The 21,885-nt window shown below is 32.7% G+C and overlaps 1 protein-coding gene across 6 annotated transcripts; it reads left to right on the top strand.

Annotated features, from left to right (window-relative positions):
• Positions 1-617: 617 nt before the first annotated feature.
• Positions 618-20,494, top strand: LOC147391477 (3-hydroxyisobutyryl-CoA hydrolase 1-like). Of its 6 annotated transcripts, none has more exons than XM_086417421.1 (14): positions 618-898; positions 1,281-1,361; positions 2,640-2,690; positions 10,609-10,672; positions 14,506-14,585; positions 17,065-17,148; positions 17,276-17,360; positions 17,528-17,613; positions 18,642-18,763; positions 19,156-19,216; positions 19,449-19,550; positions 19,686-19,787; positions 20,048-20,089; positions 20,214-20,494. In XM_086417421.1, the coding sequence occupies exons 1-14, from the start codon at positions 857-859 to the stop codon at positions 20,349-20,351; spliced, it is 1,140 nt and encodes a 379-aa protein (XP_086273547.1). In that variant the 5' UTR covers positions 618-856; the 3' UTR covers positions 20,352-20,494. The 6 variants fall into 6 exon arrangements, with proteins under 6 accessions (XP_086273547.1, XP_086273548.1, XP_086273550.1 ...); XM_086417420.1 differs by having other exon boundaries at positions 622-898; positions 1,281-1,362; positions 2,623-2,690; XM_086417422.1 differs by lacking the exon at positions 2,640-2,690.
• Positions 20,495-21,885: the final 1,391 nt, after the last annotated feature.

Genomic DNA, 21,885 nt, shown 5'->3' with positions numbered 1-21,885 from the left:
TTGCCGGAGAACCTCATTCTTATCTTCCATCGATGTAGTCATTATCACAGACTCACTTTAATAGTACACATTGTCACTATCTCACACACACTCTCTCTCTCTCTCTCTCTCTCTCTCTCTCTCTCTCTCTCTCTCGCTCTCTCTCTTATAGTACTCAATGTGCTGTAAATGTTACGTATAAATTGAAATCTTCTTATTTTGCTCATATCAACTGGATTTTTGCTTCTATTAAAAAAAGTAGGTTTAATTACAACTTTTTTACTTTATTTTTAGAATAATGATGAATGCATGTGGTTGGGTACACGGCTGATGTGGTAAGGGCACAGAACTGCACATCTTTTCCTTGTGTATCCCGATGAAAACAATCTATGGGTCAGTGTCCTTGCCATGTCAGCCATATGCCTAACCATGTGCATTCATCATGACTCAATAATGGTGTCGACGTAAGTATACATTTTGGTTGTGAAGCATGTGCAACACTAATGGAATCTTCTTTAGGACAAGGGATTGATGATGAAGCATGCATTGTGGGTCCTATGTGTTTGGTAGAGGATCCTTTGTAGTGAGTTTTCCCTATACTACCCTGTTGTGATATCCGTGTCGTTAAAAAATTAGTGGTCATGGACTGTCCATCTTCAAAACTGACTTACACCATGATCCATATAAGGTTGAGTTGTTTGATTGTGTTTTCAATATTTCAATCGCAACCAATTAAAAGGCACTACAGGGAAGACGCACTACAGAGGATTCGCTCCTTATGTCTTTCAATAATTGCATATAAATTGGTGCATATTTCAAGTGATTTTTCATCACCATTTTACAATTCTTTGAAACTTTTCAGAACATATCTATCTGCATGGCTTCTAGTCGCTCATTTTATAATGTTGAACTTGATCAGGTACTTCATCAAAAACTTTATTTAGTCTTTTTATAAGATAATATTATTTGTGAGATGCATATATAATAATAGATATCATTCTCCAAGCATATCTTAATACTATTATGGAATCTTCCAATAAGCACTCTAGAATGAATCCAAATTACATTATAGAACTTACTCTACTTTCTTATAGTACTTGCTCTATTTTCTTTATATTTAAAATTATTCCATTCAATCTATATTCAAATATGGATTTATCTATAATCTATTATAGATATGTATTCATTCATAACTCCTATTTTTCTTTTCTTTCAATTTTTTTCGTACATTATATATGAATATTTATCTTTCAATCTTCATCCTTCTGAAATTTGTCATTCACAATTTGTATTTTATTCAGGTTTGGGAGGAAGAAAATTCAGGTGTGAGAACACTAATATTAAATCGTCCTCAGAAACTCAATTCTCTCACATTTCATATGGTAAGTGTCATTTCCATTATTATGCATCACGCTTTCATACTAATCAACTAATCTGCTAGTAGGGGTGTAAGTGGGTTATGCATTAGGTCGAGTATTATTAAGGTCAAATTTTAAGGCATTTTTGTATTTTTCTTCTTCTCATAATCTATTATTGGTATGCTGTTCACCACTAATAACTGAGTGTTAAATATGGAAAATCTTCCAATCTTCCTTCCTTAATTATCCTTTGGTTTCTTCGAAAGTTCAGAGTTATGAAAGTTGTGTATGGATTTGGATTTGGTGAATATGTATACCATGAAGAAGATTATCTTCATCAACGCCAGCGTAATTTTTCTCATTGAGCATGTTAGTTTGGAAAACGATGAGGGACTTTGACTTTCAAAACTTATGTCGGGAGGGAACAGTTGGGCCCAAATACATTTTTCACAACTCTCAAGAGATTTTTTTTCCCCCTTTGAACTTCTTCATCATTTGTCTAATTAGAAAGATCGACTCGATCATTGATCATTATCTATATTCAAATCCTTATTAATGCAAATTAAAATTTGGGATTTGACTGTTAGATTTTTACACATTCAAAATCTTAAACATAAAACTTTAATAAGTTATGATTTCCCAATAGGATTTAATCTATATCATACCTCAAGTATACTTAATAAAACGAGTTGATGGTACTTACCTTGTGCTATCATAAAGTCGTTGATTCAATACCGTTGGAGATGTGCTTTACAATTTGCATGTTCCTCGAAGTTTTCGAAACCTTAATCAAATTGGTCATTTCTTCTAGACTCACCTTCTCCCTTTTCTCTATGTGGATCGGCTAGAGTTCTAGTGATTGATGGATATCACTCTTTTAGAAATCTTTATTTTGTGCATTTTCCACGCTTTGTACTTTCTATTCGTGTATTCCAATATTGGATCACCGATCTCTTTTATAGATGAAGGTTGAGGGCATATAGTTATTCTTTTAGTAAGATTCCTATCCATTAATGTATATTAGTAAACTTAAAGAATATCTATTATTCTAACGATATTGGGATTCCTTAAATATCGATCGCTTTTATGTGTAGAATTCTAGTGCAATTAAACACCCAAAAACCGTGAGGTCAATGGGTCACACGTTATAAAGTTCTAACATTGACTCGACGAATCTTGTTCCTTCATTCAACTCTATCTAAAGTCATGTCTTCCACTTATTAACATGTATGAAATATGTGATCTAAAAAGAACTAACAATTGTAATGTTTTTTTTGTCTCCATGCTTCCCAATTATTGAAGAACCTCAAAGCCTACGCGGAGGAGTCAAGTGTAAATTTGGTTATTTTAAAGGTAAGAAGGCAGTAAACTTGGACATGATGTGACTTCAACTTTTATGATATGATAGTTAGTGAAAAATTACCCATGGGGGTTAGTTGAGATGGTAAGGAAGGGTTGGGTATGCTCCCTAGGTCTTGACTTCGAGTCTTTATATACCCCTCAATAGCAATGTGGCTACTTAATTGGTGTCACGCCATAGGGTGTTGGTTGGGGTGTGACACCCAATAATTAGTTTTAATATATAAGATTGTCCTATGGATTGGGCAAAGCCCAATGAATCATGGTCAGTCCGTTAGACTTAGAGATCCCCTATTCCAAAAATAAAAAAAAGGGAGAGCTCCAAATTTACCATCGCCTTAGAAGTGTAGGAAACTAACCTTTAATTTCAAATACACCTCCTTGTTGTTGTCCATTAATTTTTTCCATTAAGATATGGAAACAATTCTTATGGATCCATTTTGCAAGAACCATCGCCAAGAAAAAAACAAAATAGGAGAAAAATACTTTTAAAAGAAAGAGTAGATTATGTTGGGAACTTTACTTGATGAGAATAATTAAAACATTTTTTTTACTTAGACTCATTTGGATAAAAAGTAGAAAGTAAAAAAGTAACAAGAAAGAAAGTAGTTTTGGAAGAAAATAGTTTTTAGGAAGTAGAAAGTAGTTTTCTTTTTGCCTTTTAAAAAGTAAGGATTTTTACATTTTTTAAAGTAACTTTTTAAAATGAATCCAAACATACTTTTTAACTTTCAAAACTCAAAATGTTACTTTTTTGTGTGTATCCAAACGGTCTCTTAATAAACAAGTAGTTTTGTCTTTTTGACAATTTGAATGGTTATAGGATCAATATGGATGATCTAAAGTCTTGGATTGGTCCCTACGGAGTTTTTTTCTCTTCCATAAATACCCTATTTTATGGAAAGGCTAATTGTTTTGATCAGCTTATCTGTTGAGGAAGATTGAGATAAGCTTAATGACTTGACAATGTATTGATGTATATGACTTGATGAAATGAAGTTTATCTTCAACTTTTGACAAATTTTACCAATGAAACTATAGAAATAGATAAGACTTTTGGTCAAATTACATAATCAAATTCGAATTTAAAATATTTACGTACTGTTAAAATTTATATCGTGAATCTACTTTTATACCCTTTAATTTTAAAATCTTGATTATGTAATTTTAAAATTTTAATGGGCATAAAGGTAAATTTACAAAAAAAATTTACATAGCAGGCAAGGAAATTTATGCGGCTACATAAATATTTTAAAAGAGTCATGCTCAAGTAACATTCAAATTGACATCGTTTGGAATATTGGTGTGGAGAGAACCATGAATGCTTCTCACTCATATCTGAATTAAAAGCTTTATGGTTCTATAGACACATGCATCCATGTCAGCAATGTCTGAAACGATGTCAATTTCAATGTTACTTCAGCCTTTTTCATTTTAAAAACGTACAGCTGGTTACATAGTTAACCAAAACCTTTTGATTTTTAAGTTGGCCAAAATCTATCTCATTTTTTTCCTTAGATGCTTTCTTTTGGAGGATATTAGGTGAAAAATGACCACTCTGTGAAAGCCAAAAAACAAGATCAACTTGTAGGGACTGAAATCATGATCAATTGCTTTACAAATTTAAAATTGTTCTTGATTTAAGAACACGTTTCTTTCAAACGTTTAAATTATACAGTATCAAAATTGTGGAAATGCTGCATATCTATGAATTTATGATCCTTCAATATTTATTTATTAAATTTTAGACTTTTAGTATTAAAACGGAAAAAAAAAAAAAAAACAAAACAAACAAACAAAATTTTGGAAAAATTGCAATTTCCTTCATTCTGAAGAGAACCATTCAGGATTTTTGGTCAATTGGGCAATGAGATCTAATCGAACTATATTTTCTTAACCTCTCATATTCTTAATCTTTCATAAACATAGATTTATATATAGGCATATTTACCAAATCATGCACCAAAAATCGACTAATTCACTTTTGAACTTATTTCTGAAAACTCTAAATTATCATTTTCGGAAATATTTTATTTTACCAAAACGGTACAAAGAGTAATTTTTAGAATTTTAGTATCGAAAATACCCTTTTTTATATATAAATAAAAAAATCAGTGACAATGGGATCATTTTAACACTTTACAAAAATAAATTCTAATCTCATGTCAAAGCGATACGATTGACATTGAATACTTTTAAAAAAAATTCAGTGTCCATGATATTGTTTTGACAATGTACAAAAACAAATTTTGATGTCATGTCAAAAGGATCCAAGTGACATTGAGCATTTTTATTTTTATTATTATTATTATTTTAAGTTCAGTCAATGGATCCTTTTGAACCAAATCATGTTTTGATGTTGTGCATTTCCCTTCATCTCTCATAGATATATATATATATGGGTCCTGTTCAGCAACAAACATTTTGGCAAAACATAGTTTACAAGTTGAAAATTCGTGGACCGTCCATTTTTTGTAAATCATTTTTGATGGGGTTAGAAGTTTTGGAATGGGCTGATTTTTGGTGAGCATGATCTCCTCACCGTAGAGATCATCCTCACCAAAAATCAGCCCATTCCAAAACCTCTAACCCATGTTTTAAAAAATGTTTTGCCAAAATGTTTGTTGCTGAACGGGACCCATATATATATATATATATGCGTCCCGTTCGCCACCCTTAGTTTTACCACACACTTTAACAAACGCGTTTTGTCTTACATGGGCTAGAAGTTTCGGAATGAGCTGATATTTGGTGAGGATGATCTCTATGGTGAGGAGATCATCCTCACCAAAAATTAGCTCATTCCAAAACTTTTAACCCCATTAAAATTGATTTACAAAAAATGGACGGTCCACGATTTTTCAACGTGTAAACATGGGGCTAAACATTTCGGAATGGCCTGATTTTTGGGGAGGATGATCTTCTAATCATAGAGATCATCCTCACCAAAAATCAGCTCATTCCAAAACTTCTAACCCATGTAGGACAAAAAACGTTTGTTAAAGTGTGTGGTAAAACTTAGGGTGCTGAACATTTCCCTATATATATATATGAAATGTTCAGCAACAAACATTTTGGCAAAACATTTTTCAAAACATGGGTTAGAGGTTTTGGAATGGGCTGATTTTTGGTGAGGATGATCTCTATAGTGAGGAGATCATCATCACCAAAAATCAGCTCATTCCAAAATTTCTAACCCCATCAAAAATGGTTTACAAAAAATGGACGGTCCACGATTTTTCAACTTGTAAACTGGGGCTAGAAGTTTTGGAATTACCTGATTTTTGGTGAGGAAGATCTCCTCACCGTAGAGATCATCCTCACCAAAAATCAGCCCATTCCAAAACCTCTAACCCATGTTTTGAAAAATGTTTTGCCAAAATGTTTGTTGCTGAACATTTCCCATATATATATATAGGGTAGCGTTCAAGGGCAAACTTTTTAGCAAACTTTTTGGCAAAACATTTTTCAAAACATGGGTTAGAGGTTTTGGAATGGGCTGATTTTTGGTGAGGATGATCTCTATGGTGAGTAGATCATCCTCACCAAAAATCAGCCCATTCCAAAACTTCTAACCCATGTTTACTAGTTGAAAAATCGTGGACCGTCCATTTTTTGTAAACTGTTTTTGATGGGGTTAGAAATTTTGGAATGGGCTGATTTTTGGTGATGATGATCTCCTCACTGTAGAGATCATCCTCATCAAAAATCAGCCCATTCCAAAACCTCTAACTCATGTTTTGAAAAATGTTTTGCCAAAAAGTTTGCTAAAAAGTTGGCCATTGAACGCCCCCCATATATATATATAGGGTCCCGTTCGGCACCCTAAGCTTTACCACACACTTTAACAAACGTGTTTTGTCTTACATGGGTTAGAAGTTTTGGAATGAGCTAATTTTTGGTGAGGATGATCTCTATGGTGAGGAGATCATCCTCACCAAAAATCAGCTCATTCCAAAACTTCTAACCCCATCAAAATTGGTTTACAAAAAATGGACGGTCCACGATTTTTCAACGTGTAAACATGGGGCTAAACATTTCGGAATGGGCTGATTTTTGGGGAGGATGATCTTCTAATCATAGAGATCATCCTCACCAAAAATCAGCTCATTCCAAAACTTCTAACCCATGTAGGACAAAAAACGTTTGTTAAAGTGTGTGGTAAAACTTAGGGTGCTGAACATTTCCCTATATATATATATGAAATGTTCAGCAACAAACATTTTGGTAAAACATTTTTCAAAACATGGGTTAGAGGTTTTGGAATGGGCTGATTTTTGGTGAGGATGATCTCTACGGTGAGGAGATCATCCTCACCAAAAATCAGCTAATTCCAAAACTTCTAGCCCCAGTTTACAAGTTGAAAAATCGTGGACCGTCCATTTTTTGTAAACCATTTTTGATGGGGTTAGAAATTTTGGAATGAGCTGATTTTTGGTGATGATGATCTCCTCACTATAGAGATCATCCTCACCAAAAATCAGCCCATTCCAAAACCTCTAACCCATGTTTTGAAAAATGTTTTGCCAAAATGTTTGTTGCTGAACATTTCATATATATATATAGGGAAATGTTCAGCACCCTAAGTTTTACCACACACTTTAACAAACGTTTTTTGTCCTACATGGGTTAGAAGTTTTGGAATGAGCTGATTTTTGGTGAGGATGATCTCTATGATTAGAAGATCATCCTCCCCAAAAATCAGGCCATTCCGAAATGTTTAGCCCCATGTTTACACGTTGAAAAATCGTGGACCGTCCATTTTTTGTAAATCAATTTTGATGGGGTTAGAAGTTTTGGAATGAGCTGATTTTTGGTGAGGATGATCTCCTCACCATAGAGATCATCCTCACCAAAAATCAGCTCATTCCGAAACTTCTAACCCATGTAAGACAAAACGCGTTTGTTAAAGTGTGTGGTAAAAGTAAGGGTGGCGAACGGGACGCATATATATATATATATATATATATATATATGGGTCCCGTTCAGCAACAAACATTTTGGCAAAACATTTTTTAAAACATGGGTTAGAGGTTTTGGAATGGGCTGATTTTTGGTGAGGATGATCTCTACGGTGAGGAGATCATCATCACCAAAAATCAGCCCATTCCAAAACTTCTAACCCCACCAAAAATGGTTTACAAAAAATGGACGGTCCACGATTTTTCAACTTGTAAATTGGGGCTAGAAGTTTTGGAATTGGCTGATTTTTGGTGAGGATGATCTCTTCACCGTAGAGATCATTCTCACCAAAAATCAGCCCATTCCAAAACCTCTAACCCATGTTTTGAAAAATGTTTTGCCAAAATGTTTGTCAAAATGTTTGTTGCTGAACGGGACCCTATATATATATATGAGTCCTGTTCGCCACTCTATGCTTTACCAAACGTGTTTTGTCCTATATGGGCTAAAAGTATTGGAATAGGCTGATTTTTGGTGAGGATGATCTCTATGGTAAGGAGATCATCCTTACCAAAAATCAGCCCATTCCAAAACTTCTAACCTCATAAAAAATGATTTACAAAAAATGGACGGTCCATGTTTTTTCAACTTGTAAACATGGAACTAGAAATTTCGGAATGGGCTGATTTTTGGTGAGGATGATCTTTTAATCATAGAGATCATCCTCACCAAAAATCAGCCCATTCCAAAACTTCTAACCCATCTAGGATAAAACACGTTTGGTAAAGCGTAGGGTAAAGTGTTGGGTGTTGAACATTTCCCTATATATATATATATGTATGGGTCGGGTTCTGTAGACACATAAAGCTACTCATAAAGCTACAACGTTTTTGTCTTATATGGTTAAAAAGGTTCAGAATGGGCTAATTTTTTGTGAGGATGATATCTGTTGTGAGGTTTAAAATTGGACGTCTAAAATTTTTCAACTTTTAAACATGGGTCTAGAAGTTTCATAATGGGCTGATTTTTGGCAAGGATGATCTCCTCACCATAGAGATCATTCTCACAAAAAATCAGCCCATTCTAAGCATTTTTGCCCATATAAGACAAAACACGTTTTAGCTTTTTGAGTAGCTTTATGTGTATACGGATCCTAATCCTATATTATTCCTATATATATATATATATATATATATATGGGGGGCGTTCAATGGCAAACTTTTTGGCAAAACAATTTTCAAAACATGAGTTAGAGGTTTTGGAATGGGCTGATTTTTGGTGAGGATGATCTCCTCACCGTAGAGATCATCTTCACCAAAAATCAGCCCATTCCAAAACTTCTAACCCCATCAAAAATAATTTACAAAAAAGGGACGGTCCACGATTTTTCAACTGGTAAACATGGGTTAGAAGTTTTGGAATGGGCTGATTTTTGGTGAGGATGATCTCCTCACCATAGAGATCATCCTCACCAAAAATCAGCCCATTCCAAAACCTCTAACCCATGTTTTGAAAAATGTTTTGCCAAAAAGTTTGCCCTTGAACGCTACCCTATATATATATATAAGGAGAGAGAGAGAGAGAGAGAGAGAGAGAGAGAGAGAGAGAGAGAGAGAGAGAGATAAATGGCCACTGAACTCCTAAATTTAAAAATTAAATCCAATAGAAAAAATGACCATATATTTTAGTCTTTTAGTTAAAAAGAAGGGCATTTTGGTATTTGTTGGATGGTATTTTTTATAAATATAAAACTCTCAAAAAACAATTATCCTTGCGTGATGAATGTATTTTTAATAATGCAATTATTATTTTTGATATTAACAAAAATATCATCCAAAAATTACCAAAAGGAGAAAAAATAAAGTTATTTTTGAAAATCCAAAGTTGTCGAGAAATCTAAGGGTCCCCCATGAGGTCTCAATGGCTTTAGCATGAAATTTCTTAGTTTACAGAGTTCTTGGCTCACATTATCCAAGTTTGACCAATCTCATTAACTCACATGTATTGAGGGCTTTCCAAAATTTGCAAAACTACCCTCGTTAAGCAGCACATGTCATGCGGTGGAGAGATTGAATGTTGTGACAAAAAACCCTTGATCAAAAAAGTTTCTCACTTTATTATTCCCTTATATACGTAGCATTTTGTGATTTTATTTTTTTGTGAGTAAATGTTAATTATGAATAGGGCTTAAAACGGGTCGATTTCGGACCAAATATGATTGTGTCCATATCCATATCTAAATTTTTTATTTTGATTTAAATTTGACTCGGATCATACTAGCTAAGACCATATTCAAACCATTTTACTTTCATTAAAATCATATCCGGATTCGATTTGACTGAATTAATTGATTCAAGTCGGATAATGTCAAATCGTTTAAGATAATTTCAAATAAAATTACTAAAATTTAAGACCCCTCCATTTTGAAAAGAGCCTTGACCACTACACCCAACCGTTGTTGGTTGATCAAAGATTATTTAAAAAATATTACAATACAACTTGCAAAGTAATATATCATTTGGTGCTTGGCAGATATAAGGATGGAACTGTATTCAACTCGGGTTTAAGGAAATCAACCTATATCCAAACTATATTTTAATTCAAATATACTTGATGAAACCAAACCCACTAAATTTAGATTCGGATATCGAATAAAATCCATACCATTGTAAGCCTTAATTATGAAGGTATTGTAAATGGACTTTTCATAATCGAATGACATTCATTATTAACGTGTTTAAGTTCTTCTGTGGGCTTTTAGAATTACAAGGATTCATACTTGTTTTAGTTAGTGCTCTACATGAATTTAATGTGTTTCGATCTAGAAAAGCCCAATCAATGGCCAAACTCCACCTACATCAGTACTTACGTACTCCAAAAATTTTGATTACTCTTACTAATAGATCTTTGATATGCTAGTGCCCTCTATATGTATAATTTTTTTTTTTAATATGAATATGTATTCGTATCAATTAGTTCAATAAATACACTTACTCATTTTCATTTGTAGGGAAATGGAAAAGCATTTTGTGCCGGGGGTGATATTGTATCACTCGTCAATGTTTCGACAATAGGTAAAGTTCTTCTATATATTTCTTGCCAATATTTGTATGTCCTATACATTTCCCAAAGAAAAAAAAAAAGATAAAATTATTTATTAGGTATTTAGTTGTTCCAATTTTAATGCAATAGTGAATGTCAAGCACATCATCATTGAAGTCTTATCCTAATGATTTGGGGCCAACCTTTTGTAATGACCATCTTTCTCTGAAAATTTACTACCCAATTTTCTTTATAATCGAAATCACTTGGTGAATAAATTGGGTAGTAAATTTTTAGTAAAGAGTACTTAATAGAACTTGTAGGAGGGTGGGGGTTAACTTTATACTCCATTTTGTAAACTTTTTATAGCTAAATGGTCCCTCATCTCCTTATATAATATTTTTGAAGATAAAAATCTACCATTTTCACATCTTCGTTACATACTTAGTGTAGACACCCCAATTCATCTAAATTGAACCCGAAAGCTCTTAGAATCCAGCAAAGAGGAGGCCCAATTCAAGTATTCAAATTGGATTAAGTGGGGTCCATTTCAGTGGAGCTCAACTCCCCAAAGCTGATTTCAAAGCTAAATTTAAGCTAGGCCATAGGTAACCCACGACCTAAAGGAAATTTTCTTAATGTCGTGGATCACTCATAGCTCCTGCCTTTTTTTGTATAGAACCTTGAGTAGGTTAACGAGTCAAGCAAAAATTTGCATTCCAACACCCCCACCCAAGACCTATTCGGTTGAGCTTATTAAAACCCATATGCTTACAAGATTTTCTTAAGGGAAATAACCCCTTAAACCTTTTCTTAATGACTTATTCTTCAAGAAAATCATATTTATTTCATTCCTTACCCTGGCATTAAACCCCTACCATCCTTCAAAGCATAGGCTTTTTGGTCTTCTACCTCTTCTTCTAATCTTGACTCCAAATCAATTGTTGGTCCCCACTTAAATTTAATTACTTCCCTAACCATGATTTGTTGAGACTCAATAGAAGTAATCTACTCGAGTGCCCCCAACCTTGCTTACCATTCAAAGAAAATTAAATGTAATTTGACCAAATCCAAGAGCCATGGTCATCTTGTCCAACCATAAGAAAACTCTAGAATTTGTGTGCAAAGATGCTGCTATCTCTAGGTTGTTAGTAGCCTAGTCAGGTATAAAGTCTAGAAAGTTCAAAAATCAAGCACCAAATTACATGTCATTTGGCCTAGTTCTCTTCAAGTTAATCCAAAGTCAAACGTCTAGGACAATTTTAACCTCTAGAATTCTCTAGAATCTTGTTGTCTTTTACAATCTTATCTTTTGTTCATCGTGATTGCTAAGACTCATAAGAGTGTAAAAGGCAATCAAGAACAATTTGATGAGGGGAAATTGATGTCATTTTTTGTGGTTTTATTGAAAATACTAGGAACTCTAGGATTTTGGATAAGTATATCTCCAAAAGTCTCCCAAAAACCTACAAAAAAGATCCATATCCAAGGAAAATGAGAGGAGAAGTTTTACACTTTCGAACTCTGTAAAATTTCTTTCTCTAAGCTCTCCAAATACCCCAAAATTCTATCCAAATACTTACATCCCTCTTAGAAGCGAAAAAATCAAGAAAAACACCAAGATGGAGTGCCACATTTATTTTTCTTTATAGTTAATTTCCTCCCCCAATTTTCATTTTTCTATCACCCCTTGTTCTTTATTTTATGCACCTTTAAATTTCTAGCAATGTAAGCCTTTAAGTTTCTTAGGTTAGAGGCTAAGTTGGTAGAGAGTAATCCCTCCTTGTGAGGTAATCTCCACCTATTAGTCCTTAATAAACTCCATAGTGACCATTTTAGTTCCTTAGAATAATTGTTCCTTATTTTATTTCAATTCCTTGCAATTTAAGATTCTTAGTTTAGTTTCTTTTCTTCTTTTCTTTATGATTCTTTTTTTAATGGGTAAGTTGGGGTTTAATGGGACCCCCACCCCCTTTATTGATAATAAATGCAAGATGATACAAACGAGTAAATACAAAAGTGATTTAAACTCAAGATCTCATCCTTTTTTAAAGGGAGGACTTGGCCACTATGCCCAACATTTGTTCGTTAGTAGGAGGGGTGCAATTATTTATGACTTAAGAGCTAAAGAGTAAACACTCTATGAAGTAATCTTCTCTTTATAAGTTCATACATGCATACACAACATGCGCACGCCCACAACTTCCAATTGCTATGAGCTAAGGTCTAGGTCCTTATAGCAAGCCAACAAAAATAAACTCAAAGTGGACAATATTTTCATGCACAAGGTCTTGGCTTCACTAAGGTTTTGTTCAATCCATAGACACTACCTATGGACCAAACCAACAAATAAAGACTCCAAAATGAGCAAATAAATAGAAAATAATATTTGAGGACTCAAAAAAGTGGAATCCAAGTGAATTTCCATCCAAGTCCCAAGCCCACAAAAAAATCCAGTAAGCACCTACTTCTAGTAGTGGCTTGCTCATTACTTACATCTCTCTAATTTATAAATAAAACTATAGTCAATATTTTCTATAGTCTCTCTATAATCTCCTCTATCTTCAAAACCCTACAAAAATAGTTTTTATACTTCATTTTGTTATCATACTTTAGTAACCATTAATGGATAGATAGGACAAGGTGTCTAACACCTTCCTTGTCCTTCAATCGAACCTCCTTACCTAGTATCTAGCTAGACCTTTTATTTATCCATTGAAAGTGAGTCACTACTAGTCTAAAAATAATTTCAAAACTTATTTTATGGTGCTCATTCACACCTAAACTCTTTGAATGGTGGCGACTCCAAAACCCTTTGTAGATGAGGATGAAAATTCTCCTTTGAATCCCCACATATCTACACTTAGGTCATTCAATGGAGATTGCAATCATTTCCAACTATTTTTTATCGTGGACAACGACAGGAAAACGATATGCTCCTAATTTTTTAAATTTAGATATATTTTTTATTTGTTTCGATGATTTATAATTAAAAAATGGACAAACAAAGTTGGCATTCTAAATTTTTTTAAGAATTCATTATAACTTTTCATTTGTGTGTCCATTTCTTAACTATTATATATGTATTTTGGGTATTTTGGAAAAATCTATTCAACATCGAAGTCAAAAAAAATTGTTCAATTATTGTCAAACTCAACATTTTTTCATCAAGTTCAACATTTTTATTGTTGATTAGTTTAACAATTTTTATTATTGAGTTGGGTAATTTTTAAAAATTTGTTGAGTTGAACATTTTTTATTGTTGAGTTCAACGATTTTTATTGATGAGATCAACATTTATTTTTAGAGATATTGATCTTATAAATAAAAAATGTTGACCTTGAGAATGTATAAAAAGTTACAAATTCAACATTGTAAATGAGATTCAGATTTTTCTTTTTTTTTTCTTTTTCTTTTTTTCGACTTTGATAATGAATAGATGTTCTCAAAATGCCCAAAATGAATATATTATAATTGTGAAACAGACACTCGAACCAAAAGTTATGACGAAATCTTTAACAACAAAATTTTGTTAGTCACTTTTTGTTATAAATCATTGAAATAAATTGGATTATCATGCTAATGCCCAAAAGTTAGGGACTGTTTGCAAGGAACCCCTCCCACGGGATCTATTAAGTAATTTCCCCAAATTTTAAAGTAGTGAGAGAGACTGTTATGAAAATTAGCACAGGAGAAGTTTCTATTTTTCATTATTTCCCTCCTTACCATGCAAGTGATGCCTCATGCTGAAGCCCAATTACCATCTTAAAAAGGAGTATAGATGAAGTAATTTGACTTCACTTCGTTAAAATTTATTTAATTGTCTTATTACCTTAATTTTAACTTATCATTTTTGGATAATCAGGTCATTGGAGTTTTGGTCAAATTTACTATGGAAAACTGATCAACTTAGTCTATGTTGTAGCTACATACAAGAAGCCCCTGGTGAGATTCATGTGTTCAATATTATTTCTCTTTCCAAGTGGGTAGAGATTTTGTTTATAGGACAATACTGTCAGGGCCCGAGATTACTAGAGTCACCCAACACTAGAAAAATGCCATGAGACCCACTTTTGGGCTTGCTGACTCCATTAATTCTAGCTGTTGGATCTGAGCTTCTTTTCATTGTTAACCAAGACAATGGTTAAAAAGCATTTAGGGTTTAAATCCCTTGATAAAAAAAATTGCTCAAACAAACATCAAGAAATCATCAATAAATCTAGTTTTTTGGAACATAGGTCCACCAAAGAGTGGCTGGAATGTTCACGAGCTCGACTGCCCAGATTAAAATGGCTTATTTACCATAACGTTGGCTGAAGAATTGGAATTCTCATACCAGCGTACCATTCATTTTAATTATGAAATTGGTAAATTATCATTTTTGGGGGATTGACGTAAGAGAAATTTCCCAAAACGTGATCAACTTTTAACAAAATTCCCATTGCACACTATAGCATTAATGAGCTACAGTGGCAGATCAATCCACTGCAATAGGGTACAATTTTAGAAGTTTGAAGCTGGCAGACCACTTCAAAATCTTGATAAAACCCTCTTGGCAAGAGGACATGTGGCTTTTATTTATTTATTTCACACCATTATTTTTCATCTATATTTGGGATACCTCGTTAAATATGCCGCGTGTAATCCATAGAAGAGGGTTCTACCAAAATTTTGAAGCAAGCTTCCTGCTTCAAAGTTTTTTCCCAATTTCCGCCTATTGCAGCGGAAATCCTATCCCTTGTTGTTGCCCCTGTAACTAAAACTAGTGGTTGAAGCTATGGTTTGCCACTAAAATGGTATCTATGGTGGTGGATAAAAAAATCCACTTCTATAAGTAATTTTATTAAAATATATATATATATATATATATATAGCATGTAGAGGCGGATTTTTTCTTTTAAAATGTCCACGATATATTTTTTTATATATAAATATAAATACATATTGAACCTACGAAATTTAAAAATACACACCAGAACTCAAAAAATTCCAAGCATCAAAGTTACTTCAATCACTACTTGGAAGATAACATATCCAAAATTAATAAAAAGAAACTAGGTAGCTTTGAGGTGTTTTTTATTGTGTTTTCTTCAAACTCCAGTATATTATACCTAACAAGAACTTGAGTTTCTTTTTCTGACTCCCACGGAAGAAATAATCCGTGGATTCTTAACTATAAGTGCGAACTTCCCTTGGATTTGCTCAAGTTCACGCAGATATTTGTATCCTCCTCTTTTGCACCACTCAAAGAAATCATCAAAGCAAACCCATTTCAAAATTTGAAAAATATGTAATTCTTTTAGTGTATATCATCATTAAGAACAATCCACAACATGGGTTTTTAATAATACAAAACCTAAAGTAAAAATGAGCACTATTATACCAGCCCATTAATGCATATGTAAGTTCGATTCCACAATGGCTCAAAAACCTTTCTAGAAGAAAAATTATATTCGTTCATTACTAGGTAAGCATCTAATTATGATTAAATTTATAATAATAAAAAAAAAATGTTCATGAGATCCATATTGGTTGAAGTTTCCAACTTATCATTGATGCACTCGCTATTAGCTAGGAACCTTATACACAAGGTTTACCTTGATTTCAAAATTAATTGTGACCAATTTTACTTTAGAAATAATTGAGGAATGCAATTAAGCCAGAGGAACCAGAAGAACTTACCAAACCCTTAAGTTCAATATTTGTTTCAAAATCACTCTTACGGCGATGGTAAATAACTCCAGGTTAGTCTACCAAGAAAATCTGTTCTTGTAAGTGTCATATGTTGCCAGACTTCATCCAAACTTTAACTTTTGCAGGCTCACTATTCATTTTAATTCCCAGAACGTGAACATCAATATCGTAGGTTTTTCAAGTGACAATCTCGCAGGTTCAGATTCACTACTTTTTAGCGAGATCGTCACTATATAAACCAGCAAGATTCTCCACTTGAAAAAAAAAAAAAATAATTATTAGTGATCTTGCTACTTTATAGCTGTGAGATAGTCACTTGAAAAACCTACGATATTGATGTTAACATTTTGGGAATTAAAATGAACAGTTAGCTGGAATGGGAATTTTGTCCTATTCAGCTCACAAAATGGTAATTTTACCTAACAATAAAGTGAGATTTTCAATTACAAAAATCCCTTTTTATTGTCATTTTTTTATTATAAAAATACCCTTATTACTGTAGCATTTTTGACCTTTTTTGATAACCCTTTTGAATTCAAAAATGCTAAATTGTCATTTTTGGAATTAAAGTGAGTAGTGTCCCTGAGCAGTAATTTCCTTTTAGAATTTGCTTGTGATCATGGCTTCATGGGGTGATGACCACTAGGGTCCTGAGTCCTGACGCCATTGTCCTTGTTTATATTGTTATTATTCATATTGTTTTCATTCTAACGGAGAAGCGTGGTTGAAGGTTTCAATTCTTAATGGAATTGTCATGGGTTGTGGCGCTGGAATATCCATTCTTGGGAGATTTCGAGTTGTCACTGAGAATTCTGTACTCTCTCTCTCTCTCTCTCTCCATGTGTGTGTGTGTGTGTTTATAAAATCTTTTATTTAAGATGCAGATGTGAATTCTTGTACATGTAGTCTAAGTTAGAAGTATTGGTCATTGACTTCTGCAGGTATTCTCTATGCCAGAATCAGTATTGGGACTTATCCCAGATATAGGCGCATCTCATTTTCTATCAAGGTTTCCCGGCTTCTTTGGTAATAATTTTTTAGTGCCAACCGTACCGAAGCTTAATTTATACATGGACATAGTCTTGTTATAACCATCATTCTGGTACCATGTTTCATCCGATCCTCAGCAAAAAATTAATTGATTGCTTTGTATCACTCCACTTTTGTGTATTCATGTTAACAATGGCTTACAGGAGAATACTTAGGGCTCACTGGTGCTCGGTTGGATGGCGAAGAAATGCTTGCATGTGGCCTTGCAACTCACTTTGTTTTTTCCAAGGTATTTATTTGTAGAGTCCATTAACAAATGGAATACTAGTGCTAATTTTGAAAGGAAGGTGCACCCTTTTCATGTGATTATTATGTCCATATATTATGAGGCTCATATTCTCTTGGAGTAGGATTTGAAGGACTTTAGATGAATATTTCTTGAGGATTTCTTATTCCAAGAGGAACTTTTATTTAATTAATGCTTGAGTGAGTTGTTGTTTAAATGTGTTGTAATTTTTTCTTGTATATTTGTAAGTGGCTACCTCGCTCAACCGTTGCCTTTCTTTTTCTTTTTATTAATAAAACTAGAAGGTGGCATGTGCAAACACACATCTATCTGAAGGGCTTAATTGTAATTCAAAAATATTAATTAAATGGTGATTTTGAAGATTACATAGTAAAAAAAATTATTTTTGTAATTTTAAAAACTAACAAACGTGTGATGCGAGGGATGTTGATTGTTTACCAAAGTAACCCTAATTATATTATATTTTATATGTTAATGTAGTGGCATTTTTTGATTCCAAATTTTGGTACAGAACCACTTCTACTCCGCCTTCTAGATTCTCATTATAATAGTAAAGACAGGTCACAGTGTCCCATTCCTATAATAAAGGTAAGGTGTCTACATGGAATGCTTTTGTTAGAGTTTGAAACACCTGGAGCATTTAACCAAGCCATGCACACTGCCCGATGTGTTTGAACTCCAACAAAAATGTGCCACATAGACACGTAATGTTGTTATAGAAGCAGGACACCTTTTGGATCACAACTCTTTTTTTTTTTAAGGGTAAATTACCATTTTTTGAGCTGAATATGGGAAAATTCTGATTCTTGTACACTATTCATTTTAATTCCCAAAAACATGTTCTACAGCGAGATTGACAATTTTATAATCAGTGATCTCAGTGAAAAAAATAGCTGCAATCTCTCCGTTAAAAATTTTCTCTGTTTTAGAAGTAAAGGATTGTATTAATGAGAAAAGCTGATATAGAAAGAAGTAAAGGAATAATTGAATTAGGTTTCTATTGATGACAGAATTTGCCTTCACTGGAAAAAGCATTGTATGGAATGGACTCTATGGAGCAAGCTGTTGTTTCGGAAGTAATCGATGGGTTTGCAGATAGAGTATCTCTGAGGCAAGAAAGTGCTTATAGGAGGTATTCAATTACTATCGTTAGATTCTGATTCCAGATTCCAATTTTGGATTGTCAGAATCAGATTATGCCCAAAATTGTACTGTTTCTAGGAACTGATTTCAGAATCTCCGTTTACTGACTTTGTTTCATTTAAATCACCTAAACTAAAAAATGCACTTTTGCTAGAAATACTTGAAACAGTTTTTATTCAATGTCACAAGAAACGGGTTGGTCCCATTTCTGATTTTATCTGATTTCTGATTCTTATTGTTGGATAATTGCTTTTATAATCCATATATATGAAACGTAATATCAGATTAAAATTGGATTATCGGAAATAATTGGATTCTAAAATTCAAACTAAATGCAACAATACTATATAATCTTGAGAATGATTTGCAATGAAAATGCAGGCTACGGATTATCAACAAATGCTTTTCAGAAAAAACAGTTGAAGAAATAATATCTGCATTGGTAAGAAATTTGATTTAAATAAGAAAGCTTTGATGATTAGAATAATCAACTGGTTCATTTTTTTAATTTTTTTCTTTGATTCTATTAATATTGGCCTTCTCTATTTGATATAATCATACATCAATTGAGCTATTATTATGTTTTTCTTCGTAGTTACTTGGTATTAAGGTTTAATTAATTAATTTTTTTTTTCTTTTGGTACTCAAGAGGAAGCTCACATTCTTTGTTACAGGAACTTGAAGCTTTAAATGGAGCAGATGAGAAGTGGCTTAGTGCCACAATCAAGTCTATAAAATCTGCATCACCTACGAGCCTTAAATTATTTCTTAAATCGGTAACAAAAAAAAAAAAAAAAAAATGATGGTATAAAACAGGATTGAGTTTCATTATTATTCTGATAAATCAAACAGAAAAAAAAAAAAATTCATGTCAAATTCGTTTTTGATTTTGTTGACATTTGATACATCAGATCAGAGAAGGCCGGACGCAAGACATAAGTTGGTGTCTAATCTGTGAATACAGAATCGTTTCTCACTTGCTACGTGGAATGATCAATAGGGATTTCTTTGAGGTCAGACAGAATTATTAACTCATAACTAGAACTTGGTTCATTATATATGTTAGTTGATTTAAGAAAATTGCCCTTCAAACACAGTTTCCATTTTTGGAATCAAATTTTTACCAAATAGGAAAATGTTTTCGCAGTTAACTTTTTTTTCTATTTGGTAGAAATTTAATTCCAAAGTTAATAATTTACTGTTTTCGGAATAAAAATGAATAGTGTGCTAGAATGGAATCAGCATTCTAAAAACAATCTCAAATCAAATGCAGGGTTGTAGGGCACTTCTGCTTGACAAGGACAAACAACCTAAGGTACCATTCTCATCATCATTGAAGCCTTATATAAGAAAATTTGGGGTCAGCTCAGCTGAATGAATTTGTTCATCCCTCGAATTCCATCTAGAGTTACATTTTAACATAATATTTCTGATTTCAGTGGGAGCCTTCAAAACTGGAGCTAGTTAGCAATGAAAGGGTGGATTGGTATTTCGCCAAAGTCGATGATGAAGATTGGGAAGATTTAGAGCTTGCAAGTAGATCCAATCCTATTGGCATTGGTAGAGCTAAACTCTAAGCACCATCTTCGTAGAATGAACCAATTTATTAAGGATTGTATATTTGTTAAGTTAGAATTTGAGATATCTATTAATGTTAGAGCAAGTAAAAAAACATGTCACCTATCAAATTCTAAATGTGTGAAAGTTGGTTTCAAGTTAACCATCGTTTGATGGCTTTCTATGATTTATTTTGAATTTAATTAATGAATCTTAATTTAATTTTAAATTGGTACATGGTGGAGAGCAAGGTTAGGTGGTCTGGGAATGAGACTTGTTTCAAGGTGTCAATATTTTCGAGGAATAGTGAGTCGGTGATGCTCCAAAATTTGGGTCCACGACCCAACCCATAATCCGTGAAACAAGATGTAGATCTGAATATTGAAGGTCAGAAAATTTTAAATTATTTATGATATATAAAAAATATGTTGATTTTATTTGATTATCAAGAAATCTCGATATGGTGCGTTCTCTAAATCGTTAGATTCTCAAATCAATATATTTTTGATAAAAAAAATACAATAGTTACAAGTTATAGAAGAAATGAGAGAAAATTTTAGAAAAAGTAAATGTGTGTTGTCTCATTATTGACAAAACAGACCCATTTTAAAGAAATGGTCGCTGCGGACAATACGCTCAGTATTTTTGTGAATGGTCGGTGAGGTTGGAAAGTTAACACATAAGGCTAAAACTTTTGTGTTTTAACCATTTCCAGAAAAAGAATATTTCTGAGAGAAAAATGGATTGAAATAGAATCTATTTAAAAAGACAGCAAAACTTCAGATTCCAATAGTTTCTTTAATAAAAAAAACATATAAAATTTAATACTCATCCCATTTTGATAATTTTGCTCATTTTAGAAAGATATTTTTTACCTCTATAAAATTATAATGGTGAAATATTCTAAAATTAATAATTTATTGAATGAAATTTAATTTATATATGATCTACTTCAAACTTGAAAATAAATGGCAAATAAACATAATCTTAATCCATTATTTAAAGAAATTAATAAGATCAACCTAACATTTTTCTTGGATGACTCATCAGATAGAGTTCACAAATAAAATAAAATAAACTACCACGTGTTTACCAATAATTTCACTATTTATTTCAACATTAAACAAAACTAAAATAAGAGGATTGTAAAGATGAAATTTTTTGAAATTTGAATAAAACACCTTCTTGGGATGAGTATTTGAAAAAAATTTGAATAAACAACGTGAGAAAAATCTCCATAAGTACTACTATACTTAGTAGAAATATTACTTTCCATTACTTATGAAAACGTAAACGAATCTTTATTTATCCTAATATCAAAATCAGATTCCTATAGATACATTGCATAATCATCTGAAATGACAGGTATTTTAACTCTAAGAGATTTTCTCAGAACTACTAGTGGTAAATCTTCAATTACAATAGTTGAGTCTTGATTCAGTTGTGAATCAACTTACTCTTACTGTTATTCATTCTCCTCAAGTTGTTGAACATCTTACGAATCAACAATTTCTTGAAGATTAAGAGGTGGTAGGATATCCACTCTTTTTTTAG

This window comes from Akebia trifoliata, chromosome 11 (assembly GCF_017979445.1).
Source record: "Akebia trifoliata isolate Shusen 1 chromosome 11, ASM1797944v1, whole genome shotgun sequence".
NCBI lineage: Eukaryota > Viridiplantae > Streptophyta > Magnoliopsida > Ranunculales > Lardizabalaceae > Akebia > Akebia trifoliata.
The sequence above is the reverse complement of the archived record's forward strand: the minus strand, read 5'-3'. Positions and strand labels throughout refer to the sequence as shown.